Raw genomic sequence first — 13,848 nt, forward strand, 5'->3', positions numbered from 1 at the left:
GGGGACAGATAACTCTTTGTTTCAGACGATAAAAATTGTAATGCTTTTATGCTTTTTTTTTTTTTTAAACAGGATGTTAAGTATTCAACAAATACAGCAAGCATTCTATTCTTGCCACTATTAATTTTTTTTAATGCAGACTATAACTAAAAATACTAAAAATTGTCTAACATTCAACAAGGCCTTTTTGTTTAAAGCAAACATTACCGATTTCAGCAACAAAAAAAATACATTAAATGCTACATACCCCCTGCTTTTGGTATGTGTTTATAAAGATATTTACCAAGTCTAGAACTAATGAGAATTCTGGTGTGCTTCTTGTTTTCAGTGGAAGAGCTGGCTTCCTGTTAAGTTGTTCTTCTGTTAGTGGTGGAACATGTTTGATGAAATAATATCTGAAAAGAATACAGATTTTGCTGTAGAAATATACAGACATTATTTAGCTGGTGATGTTGGAGCCCAACTTAATATTTCAAATATTTAAAGCTGCACAAGAAATAAGTATTTTAAATTGGAAAAAACCCCACATCAATATCCACTTATTTTTTTAAGAGCTTTTGGATTTCATTACCATAATATAAAAATGTCCCAGCTAAAAAAAAGCCTGTCTTAATCCAATACCCAAAATGATCACTTTAATATTTCCAGTACGAACATTAGCACTTACGGATCAAAGACTTCCCAGTCTTCTTCATAGGTGGCTTCTGCATGAGCTGATGAGTAGCCACTGTCTGGAGATACTGGTGCTAAAATTCAACGAAAATGACCAAAACAAAAAATAAAACAAAAAACCACAAGAGCTAGTCTTATTAGTGCAGTTTTTAAAAGTGAAAATTTGCGCTTGATACTTGAGTGCCTCAGACAACAGCGAAAACCCTCTCCCTTCAGCCCCACCCTCTCAGTCCCCACGTTTCCTCTGAAATAGCCCGCACAGCTCCTCAGCAAGCTACCCGAGAGCGTGACGCCACGTCACGCTGCAGCTTCACGAGCCGGCCAAACTGGCAGCGCCCGTGTGACGCAGCAAGGCGTCCACGCAGCCTCTGACGATGTGAACTACCTGGATGTGCATCCCTGCCTAAGAGGCTAGCGCAGCTCTTCCAGCCTGCAGCTCACCTCGTGTCGGAGGGGCCCTTCCGAAACAAGGCAGCAGAGCCCAGCGGAAGGTCGGGATGGACCTGGGGATCACGCATCAGCCCCTCTACTTTGAGGTTAAATTTACCTCCCTGAAAGGAGCCCTCAAAAACCTCAGTACCACTTAACTGCCAATGTTCTGAGGGTCTAGGAGGGATTTAGAGAACTGTTAAGAACTCGATGCTGGCCATCCACAAAGAAGACAAGCTGAATTTTATGGATACGGTTTTTGTCAAAAAAGATGTATGATGAGTCTTTTGAAGAAAATTAATGTAAGGCTCTATGTTTCTCATTCACCTCACCATGTTGGGGTGGGCGTTTTTAATGGCGGGCGTGGGGAGGGTTCAATATTAATAAAAATGCCTTTCTTCTGGAATCTTTGTTTTCATTTGAAGAAATGTTATGAGGTCAACTGAGTTATACCGGCAATAGATGAGACTTGCCAAAACTGTGTCTTTAGTGCACAAAAGAGATTTGTCTATTAAACATGAAAATCAATATTAATACTGTTTGCATGCCCTAAGAAAACGTGACATATTAATTTATACAAAATGCAGGTGCTAGGACTTCCCTAAGAGCACAAATTACACCCAGCTTCAATACTTGAGTCCAAGGCAAGCACACATTTCTTACCTGTAAGTGGTGGCAGGTCACGGTCATTTGTTTCCTCCACTTCTTCTAAGCCGTTGTTGACAGCAGATCTGACCTGCACTGCTTGGCTAGTGTAAGCTGCTCCATTGGTTGATGTTGCAGTACTTGTAGTAATCTCATCTACCTGTTCCATATCAAGCTGTTTGACTATTTCTTCAGCTTCAACAGCTTGTCCTGGAGAATCTGATCCTGATGTTCCTGAATTAAGATGTCAGTATGCTCATGGTCATTATCTTTAAGCTGAGTTACCTATCAGAGTACTGATAGCCATTATTAACCACACAGAAAAAAGTTTCAGAATGCTTGAAGATAGCTGCATTTCATTCACGTTACAAAAATAAGAACCAAAATGAAGACCGTGACGAATGCCTTTTATGTTTGGGACAAGGAACTTAATACCAATTTTTTATTGTCTTCTATTTTTTTTTAAATAAAAGGTACACCGCTAGACACACCTGTGAAAGAAATGTTCTAATGCATATAAACTTATCGCTTCTTTTATTAGTGATCAACCCTTGTAAGAATTAAGGAGCCCTTTATCTGGTAGTAGTAACTCTTGGTCTGTAAATCAGAATGAAAAGTGTACTGCCGCTCAAAACAGCTTTTTCTTAAAAAAACCCTATCATTCTTAGCTTTAACACTATTGGCTTTTTAAATAATACTCACCATTTTTATTTGCTGGTGAAAAAAAATTGAAAACAGGAGAAAATATGGTTCCCAGTAATGTAGTTCGTGGGGGACTGCCAGTGGTAGGATTATCTTCTAATTTTCCATTTTGCTTTACATGTTGGTTTGTCATTTCGTAACTTCCAGCTTCTGTAAAAGAAAAGTTATGAAGTATAATACCATGCTTCTGGTTTTCAGTTACATCCTCTCTTTTATTGTTATTATTTTCACTATAGGAAAGGATCCTCTTGCTCACGGTTCAACTTGGTCGACAAAAAAAATTAGCCCAAGTGTTTCATTTAAAGAAAAAAAAAAAGGGGCTAGCAATTTAGTATCAACATAAAAACAAAATGCCAATTTTCAACACCATCTTAAGTTTAACACTACAAATTAGGAAGCACCAGTTGTTTATATAAAGTATGCTATAGATTAACAAACAATAGAAGTTTAAATCCTTTAAATGGGCTTGATGATGGAAGACAGACTTTAAGATGCTGCGCACCTTTCACAACAACTAGATGTCAGTATCAGCGGGACTCCGCTAGATGGAAACAAGAGAATGTGTCAGTGGAACTCCAGTGGCTGAACCTCCAAACTTCACCAGATCAAGTCCATAATTTATTATTCCCCACATATGTACACACACATATACGCACAAATACAATTATGAAGCAAAATAGTTTTTAGTTGGTATCACCGATAACAAAGGACACAGAAGTAAATAAATCTTCACATTACAAAACATAACACGTAACAATTAAGGTTTTCTATAAACGTGCACGTACAGTAAACTACATCCTAGAACTATAAATTGCCATCTCATGGCTGAGATCCAAGACACAGTTCTGAGACTGAAAGGAAAGAGAAGTTATTTACTTCACAGTACCCAGTCTTTGAGACGTCTGCCCATATGGAAGTAAGCAAACGCATTTTGTGCACATGAGCTGAGAACCTTTTTGTCAGCTGAGCCTGATGGAGCTGCACGAGTACTTCACACTTCCTATCGTTTCTATATAAAACGGAGGGTGTGCCAGCTGCAGCTCGGTGCCTGCACTAACGTGGAAGATTTTAACTCCGAACTTCATATCGCTGTACAGTAACACGGGCTCAGTGCGCTCTACGTGCCTGTCTCAGAACACTCTTGATTTAAGTCCGTCGTTTCTCTCTCGTCTTGGAGCACTGTCTGCGTGCATCACCCTGTAAGTGGGTGCATATCCAGTATCTCTCCAGGAGGGAAAACACGTTAATTAACAGTAGCAAACACTGGAAAAAGGGGTTTCTCCTAACGCCATGTCACACAGACATCTGACGACAACCAAACACCAAATTCTCTCACGTTGTAACCTTTCCATCACTCATTTGGAGCTCTGTCCCCTACTTAGCTACCGATTTTGCAAACCTTGTAAGACTATGAAATCTTTGAGACCTCTGCCTTGCTGACAAACCTGGCAGAAACCAGACAATGGATTCCCAAGTTATCGGGGGAATGGAGAATGAAGGAACACCGACAGGCAACACAATCACATTAAGTCTTGCTTCCTTGGAAGTCTAAAAAATGTTTTTTTTACAGTCAGATTTGGAACCACGGCTGATACTTTAAATGGCATTGACCATGTTATCATGTCATTATCAGAGAGATTCAAAAAGAAACCATTTTCACAGGGAACCGGGCTGTGGAATCTCCACCCTTAGAGATATTCAAAACTTGACTGGACAAGGCTCTGAGCAGCCTAATCTAACTCCAAAGCCAGATCTTGCTGGATCGACACTGCTGTGAGGGGAGCAGGGGGACCGGCCTAGATGGCCTACAGAAGTCCCTTCCGATCTAACGCTTCCTATGGTTCTATGACAAAAACTCGTCTGCGTTTGACAAGTGCTTTCAATATCTAAGGACACCTGGTTACTTCCACAAAGGTCATGAGTTGGGAAGTCATATTTCACTTTTTTTGTGAGAAAATGGGATAAGAGCTAAATCAAGTAATTATCATCAGCTTTTTAGAGTAATAATTAAAAAAAAAAAAAAAAAGAAACTAGTTCCAAAATAGCTGGTCATGTTCTCATATCCAAATTGTTCTTACAAAGATACAGCAGGTGTGTCTGAGATGTAACTGTTGCTTACGGTCTTAGAAACCTTATTTTGGTACTATTAGCTCCGCCTTGCTCTCACTGAAGTCAATCACAAACCCCCTAATAACGTCCACCACTGGAGAAACGTTCTGTGTTAGTTAACAGCTGTAAGACTACTGAATCACTGTGCAACCGCAACAACGTACGATTAGAATATTTACAAACCTCCATTCATTTGACTTTTCCGTCGTACTCGAGAGATCTGTTTATTAGGCTTTTCTCCTGTTTGAGGTGTGGATGTAATCAAGTTGTTATCTATATCCCGTTCAATTCTACTTCTTTTTGCGGGGTTTTCTCTTTCTTCCTTAAAATAGAAAAGGGGGGAAAAAGAAACATACTGAATAGTGCCTCTTTTCTCCACTGAATACTACCAGAAAATGTTAGCTTTTGAGAAAGTTTCACAAAAGATCCATTTATTGTTCCATTTCCAGATGCAGAATATGCAACGTGTATCTGGCCAGCTGGAATTTTAAACTGACGCAACTCAAGGTAAATAGCAAAGTATTGGGAAAGAAAACTGTACTTGGAACTTCAGTAGCAGAAAAACCGTCTCTAAGGACTATTTCACTGGATAGCCAATTGATAAATATTTAAGTGCTACGGAGTTGGGGAAATGCAGAGAGAAGGCAACTAAAATTATGTGAAACTTGATTTCTCTGCCTGTTAAACATACAGGCAGTAAACTGCACAACAGTATCCAAGATGAAATTCACCATGCTCCCTGCACAAAGGGGCTTGCTAAATTGTATACGAGTATGTAACTTGCTGCTATTCAGTCCCTATCAGACAGTACAGGGCAAAACTTAGCTGTTAAAAATGTTGTAAGCAAGGGTTACGACCCAATGATTCTTCTTACCTTTAAGTAAATGACTGTTCTCCCCTGTGGCACTCACACGAATGACACAGAACCAAACATTTTTGCGTATTGTCTGTGCATATGTGTAGGCACACGTGTTTAAGACAGGTTTCTTCCCCTTTTTTCCCCAAAGCACCTACTGCAACTTAATAAAATGGCAATCTGAAATCTAAAGCATGACCATATAGAGTACACTGAAATGTAAGGTGTGAGACAATGCAAAATAAATTGGATTAAATATAAAAATAAATTACAAGGCCACAGACCATATCAAAGTTAATTAAAACTTCAATTTTAGAACTACAATATTGCCTCTCTGGAGCAGCAGTTTCACATCTTTAAAAAGAAAAGGGAAAAACAGTTTGTGTGCTCCAAAAAAAAAAAAAAAGGTAAATAGATCTTTTAGAAAAATTAATCTAAAGCACATAACAGTACCGTAGCTAAAAGAAATACTAACAAACACGGAAATGTATTGACGTCCCTGTCCAAAGACAAGTGAACACCATGATCCCAAAAACTCCCTACTGGCAATATCCTTGACCAACAACCTTGGCGAGAGCAATCTAATTACTACCACTTAGAATTCATAATATTGTGTATACCATAAATCCACATAATGAGGGAAAATGGATGGCTCACTGAACTGATAAAAGAACAGTAAGGCATCTCATCTTGTAGGTCATTTGTTCAAATGTTCAGCACGGGGGAAAAAAATGAGAGAAATTAATTAACTTCTAAAAGCTACCCATCGGCCTTCATAACATGAGTTGTGCTCTCATTCTGCTTTATGGAAAACAAGCGTAGGAACATTACAAAAAGTACAATGGAAGCAGGAAACGTGGCTGATGGTATCGGCAGAGGCATCACGAAGGCGCTAGGTCTGGAGATCCCTTCCATCCTCCTGAAGAGGAGCTGTCGTGATGCGGTGGGAAAGCTCACGCTGCTGTGCCCATGTTGTACTAGTTAACAGCATTCAAAGGTGGAATTAGATACAATGCTACTGTGCTACTTGGTTTATACACTGAAAATTTTATTGCACAGATATAGAATTAAATATACGTATTATATGTATTTATATAACAATCTAATTTAATTCTATGATCTACTCAATTCAATATAACCTATTATTATCAATAATTGTTCCATAAGGAACACGGCAATGTCACACCGACATAAACATACGACTGCTGACCCGCACGGGGCCCGTCAGTTAGCAAAAGACCTCAAGATCAGACCTATCACCGTCCACCTTCGAAGGGCCACGTTTCAGTCTCTGGTTTCTCTAACTACATAGCTATAAGGTTTTCTCAGGTTTTGTTTGTTTAAGGAGTATTTCTAATAAGACATCTTTACAATACCAGATAAACGAGCTTTGACTATGATCGAAATTGTCAAGATATACTTGTTACGAAGACGTTTATTGCCATAAATCCATATGACCTCAGTGGTGATTTAGATTTTAGCATACCCATAAACGAACTACTATGCACGTTGTACGCATACACTATCTCAAAGAGTTATAGCGTTTCCATGGCAGCCACAAGACTACTTTGTTAAGTCATTAGCGCTTTGGAAGGTAGCCCGGCAGTATCAATATCATGCCATGCTAATGCCACTGGAACCACTCCAAGTCCTACTACAGGCACAGGAGGGGACATGAAAGGAAACAGGAGAAAAATGTGGACATTTTATACGAAAAACCCTGTCAAGAAAAAAAAGAACAAAATGTAATCCAAAGATTTGGGAGAGGAAGAGAAGAGGGGAAGAGAGAAAGTTAACAAAACCTTAAAGAGACAAAGGAAAGGAAAACCAGACATATTTCCCTTATCTTAAAATTCCAACGTAAAATGTTTTGCTTAGATTTCAGCGTTTTGTTGCAGCGGTTTTGCAGCCAAAATGTTGCACTACTGAGCTCCAATATAGATGCTGAATGTAAAATAGATTAATTGTCCTGGTTTAATGAAAAACAAAATGTAAGCGGATTTAACCATTTATTTTTACAGAAACATTTCTTTGTCGGTACCTCAATGTTTCTATGATAGGTAACTAACACATGCCACGAGGTAGCAAATTTCACTGTATTTTTGACAATTTAAGAATACGCTGTTACTTTAATTAAAATTATCTCAACTTCAGCTTGTTACAAGCTTAAGTTTTTTCAACACTTAGTTCAAAACCCAGAAAATATTTCTGAATTTATAGCATATTTTCATTTATCATACAGTTAATCTGGGATACATCTCAATTTAGTTATGACTTCTTGTCTACTCTTCTTTAAAATTTACAGCTACATAATGTCAATATCTGGACCGCTGGGACTCAGTGAAGTTTTTTTTTTAGCAGCCAGTTAGCTGCCCTTTACAGAAAAAAACCCACAGTTTTTGAAGCAGTAGCAAGGTTACATTCAGCCTATCAAAGGTGTTTTTTTAATATATGTGTATATATATATATAAAAATATAAATATTTTATATTTATATACATAAAACAATATAATATGAATATTTTTTATATATATATCTATATTAAAAATTCACTCTCAAAACGTACATGCAACAGGTTTTAACCTGTGAAGATTAGTAAAGTTCAGATTTCTGCCTGGATCAAGACAGATGAGATTCAGTGTTTTAGCCCTGACAATGTTTGAGTTTCATCCACTAAGCGGGGGCAGCGTTCACTGCAATAATACACTCCGCAGTCGTATCAATTCCATGAGAGTTGAATTTGTGAGGTTTGACCTTTATTGATTGATGGACTCCTAAACAATTTTGAATAAAAATGCTAAAAATATGCAGCAAACTTATGCTTACAGACTTGCTCTTCTTAGTTGCCAGTACTGGTAATTCCCAAATTAAGGAATCCTTAACGCAAAAATTAAAAATCTACTGAATTTATTAGTCAACATTTTCACAAAGAAATACCTAGGTAACAAATCCTGCGATTTATTGGATTGTCTTAAATACACCTACAACTGACTCCTATAGGGTTTGAAAGTTTGCTTTTTTTTTTCATCTGTTACCTGACACAGCTATCACAAGTACTTCTTGCCTTCCCATTCTTTACAAGAATATTTTGCTTCCACCACATTACACGTGTGTGTTTGTTCTTAAAAGAAATGGTTTTAAATTAAGTTTAACTGAATATAACCCGATTGAAAAACAAAAGAAGAAACCCACTCATGGTGTACCTTGGGTGTGCTTCCTTTAATAAACTTTTTGATTGAAGACAACAAGCCAGTTTCATTTTTCTGTGGTTTTCCTCCGCCAACAGGTAAGCTCTCTTCCACCTCCGAATGTTTCCTCTTTGCTCTCAAAGCACGCTGCGTGTGAATCTGATTCGATTGCTGAGAAGCTTTCCGCGTTCTCAGCCTCATTTTCATGTGTACCACATGTAAAGCTATAAAAGGAAAAAACAAGAATACTTAGTCATTGAAGAAACGTATTAAGCTTCAGATCATGAATTCAAAAAATTATATAACACTGACAGTGTTCTGATGCACTGAGCTTTTACATCCATATATATGGCTTAATTTAAATCAAAGAGAAGAGCTATTTAAGTTAAAGCATAATGTTGGCAGAAGAACAAATGAATATAAGCTGGCCATGGATACATCTAACCATTAGATCAGTGAGGTTTTTGCATAACCCTCCAATCCGAGCAGCAGGAACAAAAAATCTACCTGCTTTTGAGATGAAAAGGATTGTATGGTGCCTGGTGTCTTCAGCGTCAAACGACTAGACTCAATGACCTAGGCAGTCCTTTCCAGCTCTGTGTTCCTCACGATACTTCATTTTAAGTCTCTACATTAAATTTGAGATGAGGCATAAATCTAAATTTGTGTCAAGTGTTCACAGAAGAAGAAATCGCAAATGAGACTATGCATTCAATATGGGTGAGGATATAGCAGCTCAACAAAGGAACCTAAGATTGATCTTCAATACAGCTGTATTTGGGAATAAGATTAGACCACAGGAAGACTCATGCAAGGGCAATATTTATTAAAGCAGAGTAAAAGGCCGTTCCAGGGAATGCGTCCCATTTATCTCCAACCTTCAACTGGACTGCTGGTATAGTCAAATTTGTGCATAAATATAACTGCTTTTCTGGACTGAAGGATATGCCTTCTTCAGTTGACTGAAGCTCCTACCTGGGTTGATTTGAATGGGACTACTCGTGCTTAAAATTACGCATATACTAGATCAGGAGCAGAAAAAAGAAGTAGCAAGAAATCCAGCTGAGTGGATTTCTTGCATAGAAATACTAGTAAGAAAGTAATATGCATTTCCTAACTGAAGTCATGACAAAAAGCATTTTTTTAAAAGAAAAAAAGCATATGCTTATCATGATAGGAGTCAGTCCCCGCTTTTCTGAAGTTCGTGTAGCATGTATCTTATTGCTGAAGAGACAGAATAAACACTCTGTAACATTTAAAATATAAGTAATGTCACAACAGCTATCTCGTTTAGGAAAAGGCAACTGTGGCACCGGTATGATTCACAGACATAGAAATACTGTGCTACTATTTTTCAAAAACAGTCCAAAAACTGTACACAGTTGCATTTGCTCGCAGTCAGATAAATCTCAATCTCAAATGAAAGGGGTTCCAGCTAATGAAGAATAACAGAACCACTGACACTATTTTCAGGAAACTTAGCAAAAAAGGTACTCAATTGGTATTGTCAAGAGTGAAATATTTTAGTTACATATAACGTTTGTTTTAACTGCCAGCAAACATGGGATTTCATTTTCATACCTACACGTCCAGCATTTTCATCAGTAGTTAATACAACAACTGTTTACAGACGGGAAAAGGACAAGTCAAGATTCTTAAATGACTGAAGTAACTACAGCAAAAGTGGACTGATAAGTGAGGTTTAAGGAAAGACAACAGCAACCGTAGCCTAAATTTACAAAACCTGGTTCCTTATAACCTTGCGCCCTCTAGTAACAGAAGCATTAAAACTCCGAGTCCACGAGAGTATCCTTTCGTTATTAATATTTGCAATGAAATTTGCATTTTGTGTAATAGAATCTACTGTATGTGGTAAAAAGTAATGCAGAGAAATAATGAAAAAAATCCCCAAAGATTTTAATCCAATTTTCTGTTCCTACTCCTTGCCACTAGAAAAATAAAAAGATAAAAATAACATTCTTATACAAAGATGTAAAATAAATATGCCTGTTATCGGAAACTGCATCTCAACTTTTCTTTCTAACAAACTGCTGCCAGATTAATTTTTGGGTATGATTTATAGTGGGAAGGATCCACAACAATAGACATATGCTCCTATTGTGCTTCTGTAAAAATCAGGAGGACTTAATTATAAAATCGAAGAAATTATCAAACATCAATGGACAGGATGGTCCAAAGATATCTTAAAATATGTCATGTGTTTTCAGTTCAGAAATATTGAAGAAAGCATTATTTTTTTATCAACATTGTGTCGATTAAATGATGTACTTAAGTTAGTATGACTTACCAAAATCATATTATCCTAGGCGGCTGGAAAAAGAACAATTACATTTAAGGTTTCTCAGTGTTCTTATATGTGGGAGATGAACTAATTCACAACCCTAGCAGGAAATACAGCCCGAGACAGAAAATGGCCATTAAACTTTTAAACCAAATAGTTTAAATATAGCAATGTTTCAAGTTAATTAGTTAGCAATTTGTTGGAATGAAGTTAGAGAAAAACAACACTGTTTTGCCACGTTAAAAATATTCTTAAAACTCTCCAAGGAGCTCTAGTCCTCTCATGCTTTGAAAAGGGGATTTTATTAGCAGTATTATCAGCCTGTTCAGGAATTAATTTGGTTGAATTGTAACTCTCTGAAATTCTTCAATCTGTATATAGCAAGGAGACACATGTCAGATCACAGACAGCAATCTCTAGGACAGAGGAGTGAGCAGAGGAGTGCAGACAGCAGAGTCATAAACACTTCGACCATCCTGGCTTCAACTGGTTTCAAATGGGTATTGACAGCCCCAGCGTGCCGGGCTCCTCCGCATCTCCGACACGCCAGCCAGCCCGCCCTCTGCCATCCACAGCGACCGACCCGTCTTTTTTTGTGGTAGACGGGTTGAATGGATTTTTGTTTGCATTCCTTCCTGCCAGGAAGCCCTGGAAGCCAGGCACAGGAACAGAGCAACGAGGCAGCCTATACCCACGATGGTCCCTTGGGTGCAGGAAACATGTTTATGCTGAGAAGTTGAGGAGAAGTGGTACAAGGGGAATAAAACCAGAAAGATACAGGAAAAAAGGTACAAGAATATGTAATCATCAGAGTAAACTTCTCGAAGGTACTTTAAGATATGGTAGGATGACATGAGGGAACCTAGTAGCCTGCTCCTGCTCCCTCCTCATTTCTTTCCCACACTCATTTCAGCGTTTGTCTCCTCCTCAGAAACCAGGCTAGCTCACTGAGCTAACAGGAGAAAAAAATTACTTCATTTTTATGCCAGTTAAATGAGTTTATAAAGGGAATCGATGGGCATGTGAGTAATGCAACAGAGCAGGCGCTGGAGAAGAACACCCAGCACACCTCGCGCGTGACGCAGCTAGACATCCCACAGCCGACTGCGCCGGCGTATTCTGGAGAGCTGAACGGGACAGAGGTCCACAGATGGAGGGAGGGAAGCTGGGAGTCACGAGAGGCTCCATTCCCAGAGCTCACTGTGACAGAGCACAGGGTTCAAAGCGGCCCCGATGTCTTGGAGCAAACAGGTAGGCAGCGTGTGCGTGAAGCCAAGCGCGCGGTACGGAGCGCGGTCAGTCCCACCAGCTGCAGTCCAAGAATTCCCTGATCTCTGTGACATCTGCCAATGCCATCACAGAACCGTTTAGGTTGGAAAAGACCTCTGAGATATCGAGTCCAACCATTAACCCAGCACTGCCAAGCCCACCACTAACCCATGTCCCTAAGCACCACATCTCCCGGGCTTTTAAATCCCCCCAGGGATGGGGACTCAGCCCCTGCCCTGGGCAGCCTGGGCCAGGCCCTGACAGCCCTTTGGGGGAAGAAGTTTTTCCCAATACCCAACCCAACCCTGCCCCGGCGCAGCTTGAGGCCGTTCCCTCTCGTCCCATCGCTTGTTCCTGGGGAGCAGAGACCGACCCCCCCGGCTCCAGCCTCCTTTCAGGCCGTTGCAGAGAGCGATGAGGGCTCCCCTCAGCCTCCTCTTCCCCAGGCTGAGCCCCCCCAGCTCCCCCAGCCGCTCCTCCCCAGCCTTGTGCTCCAGCCCCTGCCCCAGCCTCGCTGCCCTGCTCTGGCCACGCTCCAGCCCCTCCATGGCCGCCTTGGGGTGCGGGGCCCAGCGCTGAGCACAGCATTCGAGGGGCGGCCTCACCAGTGCCCAGCACAGGGGCACCATCCCTGCCCTGCTCCTGCTGGCCACACTGTTCCTGACACAAGCCAGGGTGCCACTGGCCCTCTTGGCCACCTGGGCACCCTGCTGGCTCATGTCCAGCGGCTGTCGACCAGCACCCCCAGGCCCTTTCCCGCCGGGCAGCTCCCAGCCGCTCCTCCCCACGCCTGCAGCGGTGCCGGGGGTTGCTGTGCCCCCAGGGCAGGACCCGGCCCTGAGCCTTGCTGCCCCTCACCCCGGGGCCTGGGCCCATCGACCCGGCCTGGCCAGGGCCCTCTGCAGAGCACAAGAAGAGGATACCCTAACCTCAACACCAAAGCCTGGGCCTGAGCATCGCTGTTTGTAAGCCTTTTCTATACAGTACTGCTTTTGTGTCACTCATAACTGTGGTCGCAAGTTAACCCAATCACAGGAACTAATTGTCAATCATCTGTGCTATGAACTCTCTGGAGAGGGTGTATTACACAGAACTGAAATAGTCAGGACTCCCTAAAATATGTATATTGAGTATACAAACATATACATAAGTGAGATTCTTAATTCTCATTTACCGAGTTCAAAAAACTCTGAAAGGTAAGAAGAGAGTTACACTGAACTAGTTCAAGCTTTTGATTGACAATGGATAACCATTTACCATGGGGAATTAGGAATTAAGTAAACGAACACTAAAATATAATGGGATTTTGAGTATATTCAAAGATGTAAATCACATTCATTGAAATGTTACTTATACATTGTGAAAAACTGGAAAACACCCCGCAATGTGACTTTATACAACAGCAGTCTTTTAAAATATTCTGGTGAGAAATCTAAGATGACTGCCATTTCCCGGGTAGGAATTACACGAGACTATACTAAAAACAAATGTGTGTAAAAAGGAATTAGACAAAATTGTAAAACATTGAAAGAAGACTGACACTAGCGAAATTCCAATTTGAGAATGAAGATATTACTTAAAATTTGCTGTACTACAAGATGCCTGATTTTTCTAGAACTGAAACAAATATTAGGCAGACAAAAGATGAACCAATTTAACGTTTGTCAACGGTGAGT

The 13,848-nt window shown here is 40.1% G+C and overlaps 1 protein-coding gene across 3 annotated transcripts in view; it reads right to left on the reverse strand.

Moving 5' to 3' along the window:
* The window catches only part of CTDSPL2 (CTD small phosphatase like 2), a 44,532-nt gene that overhangs the window by 15,032 nt on the left and 15,652 nt on the right, over nt 1-13,848 (reverse strand). For 2 of the 3 annotated variants that reach the window (XR_014229198.1, XM_082321909.1), the window contains exons 2-7: nt 8,617-8,825; nt 4,741-4,879; nt 2,449-2,598; nt 1,765-1,980; nt 668-746; nt 284-395 (exon numbers count right to left, since the gene is read on the reverse strand). Coding sequence is in view for 2 of the 3 variants with exons in the window: in XM_082321909.1 (XP_082178035.1) it covers nt 284-395; nt 668-746; nt 1,765-1,980; nt 2,449-2,598; nt 4,741-4,879; nt 8,617-8,808 (888 nt within the window). In the remaining variant the exon portion in view is untranslated. Of the gene's footprint in view, nt 1-283; nt 396-667; nt 747-1,764; nt 1,981-2,448; nt 2,599-4,740; nt 4,880-8,616; nt 8,826-9,108; nt 9,230-13,848 lie in introns of those variants that run through there. The other variant, XM_082321910.1, reaches the window with a different exon arrangement.

The sequence above is a fragment of the Platalea leucorodia genome, assembly GCF_965183815.1.
Source record: "Platalea leucorodia genome assembly, chromosome: 9".
Taxonomy (NCBI): Eukaryota; Metazoa; Chordata; class Aves; order Pelecaniformes; family Threskiornithidae; genus Platalea; species Platalea leucorodia.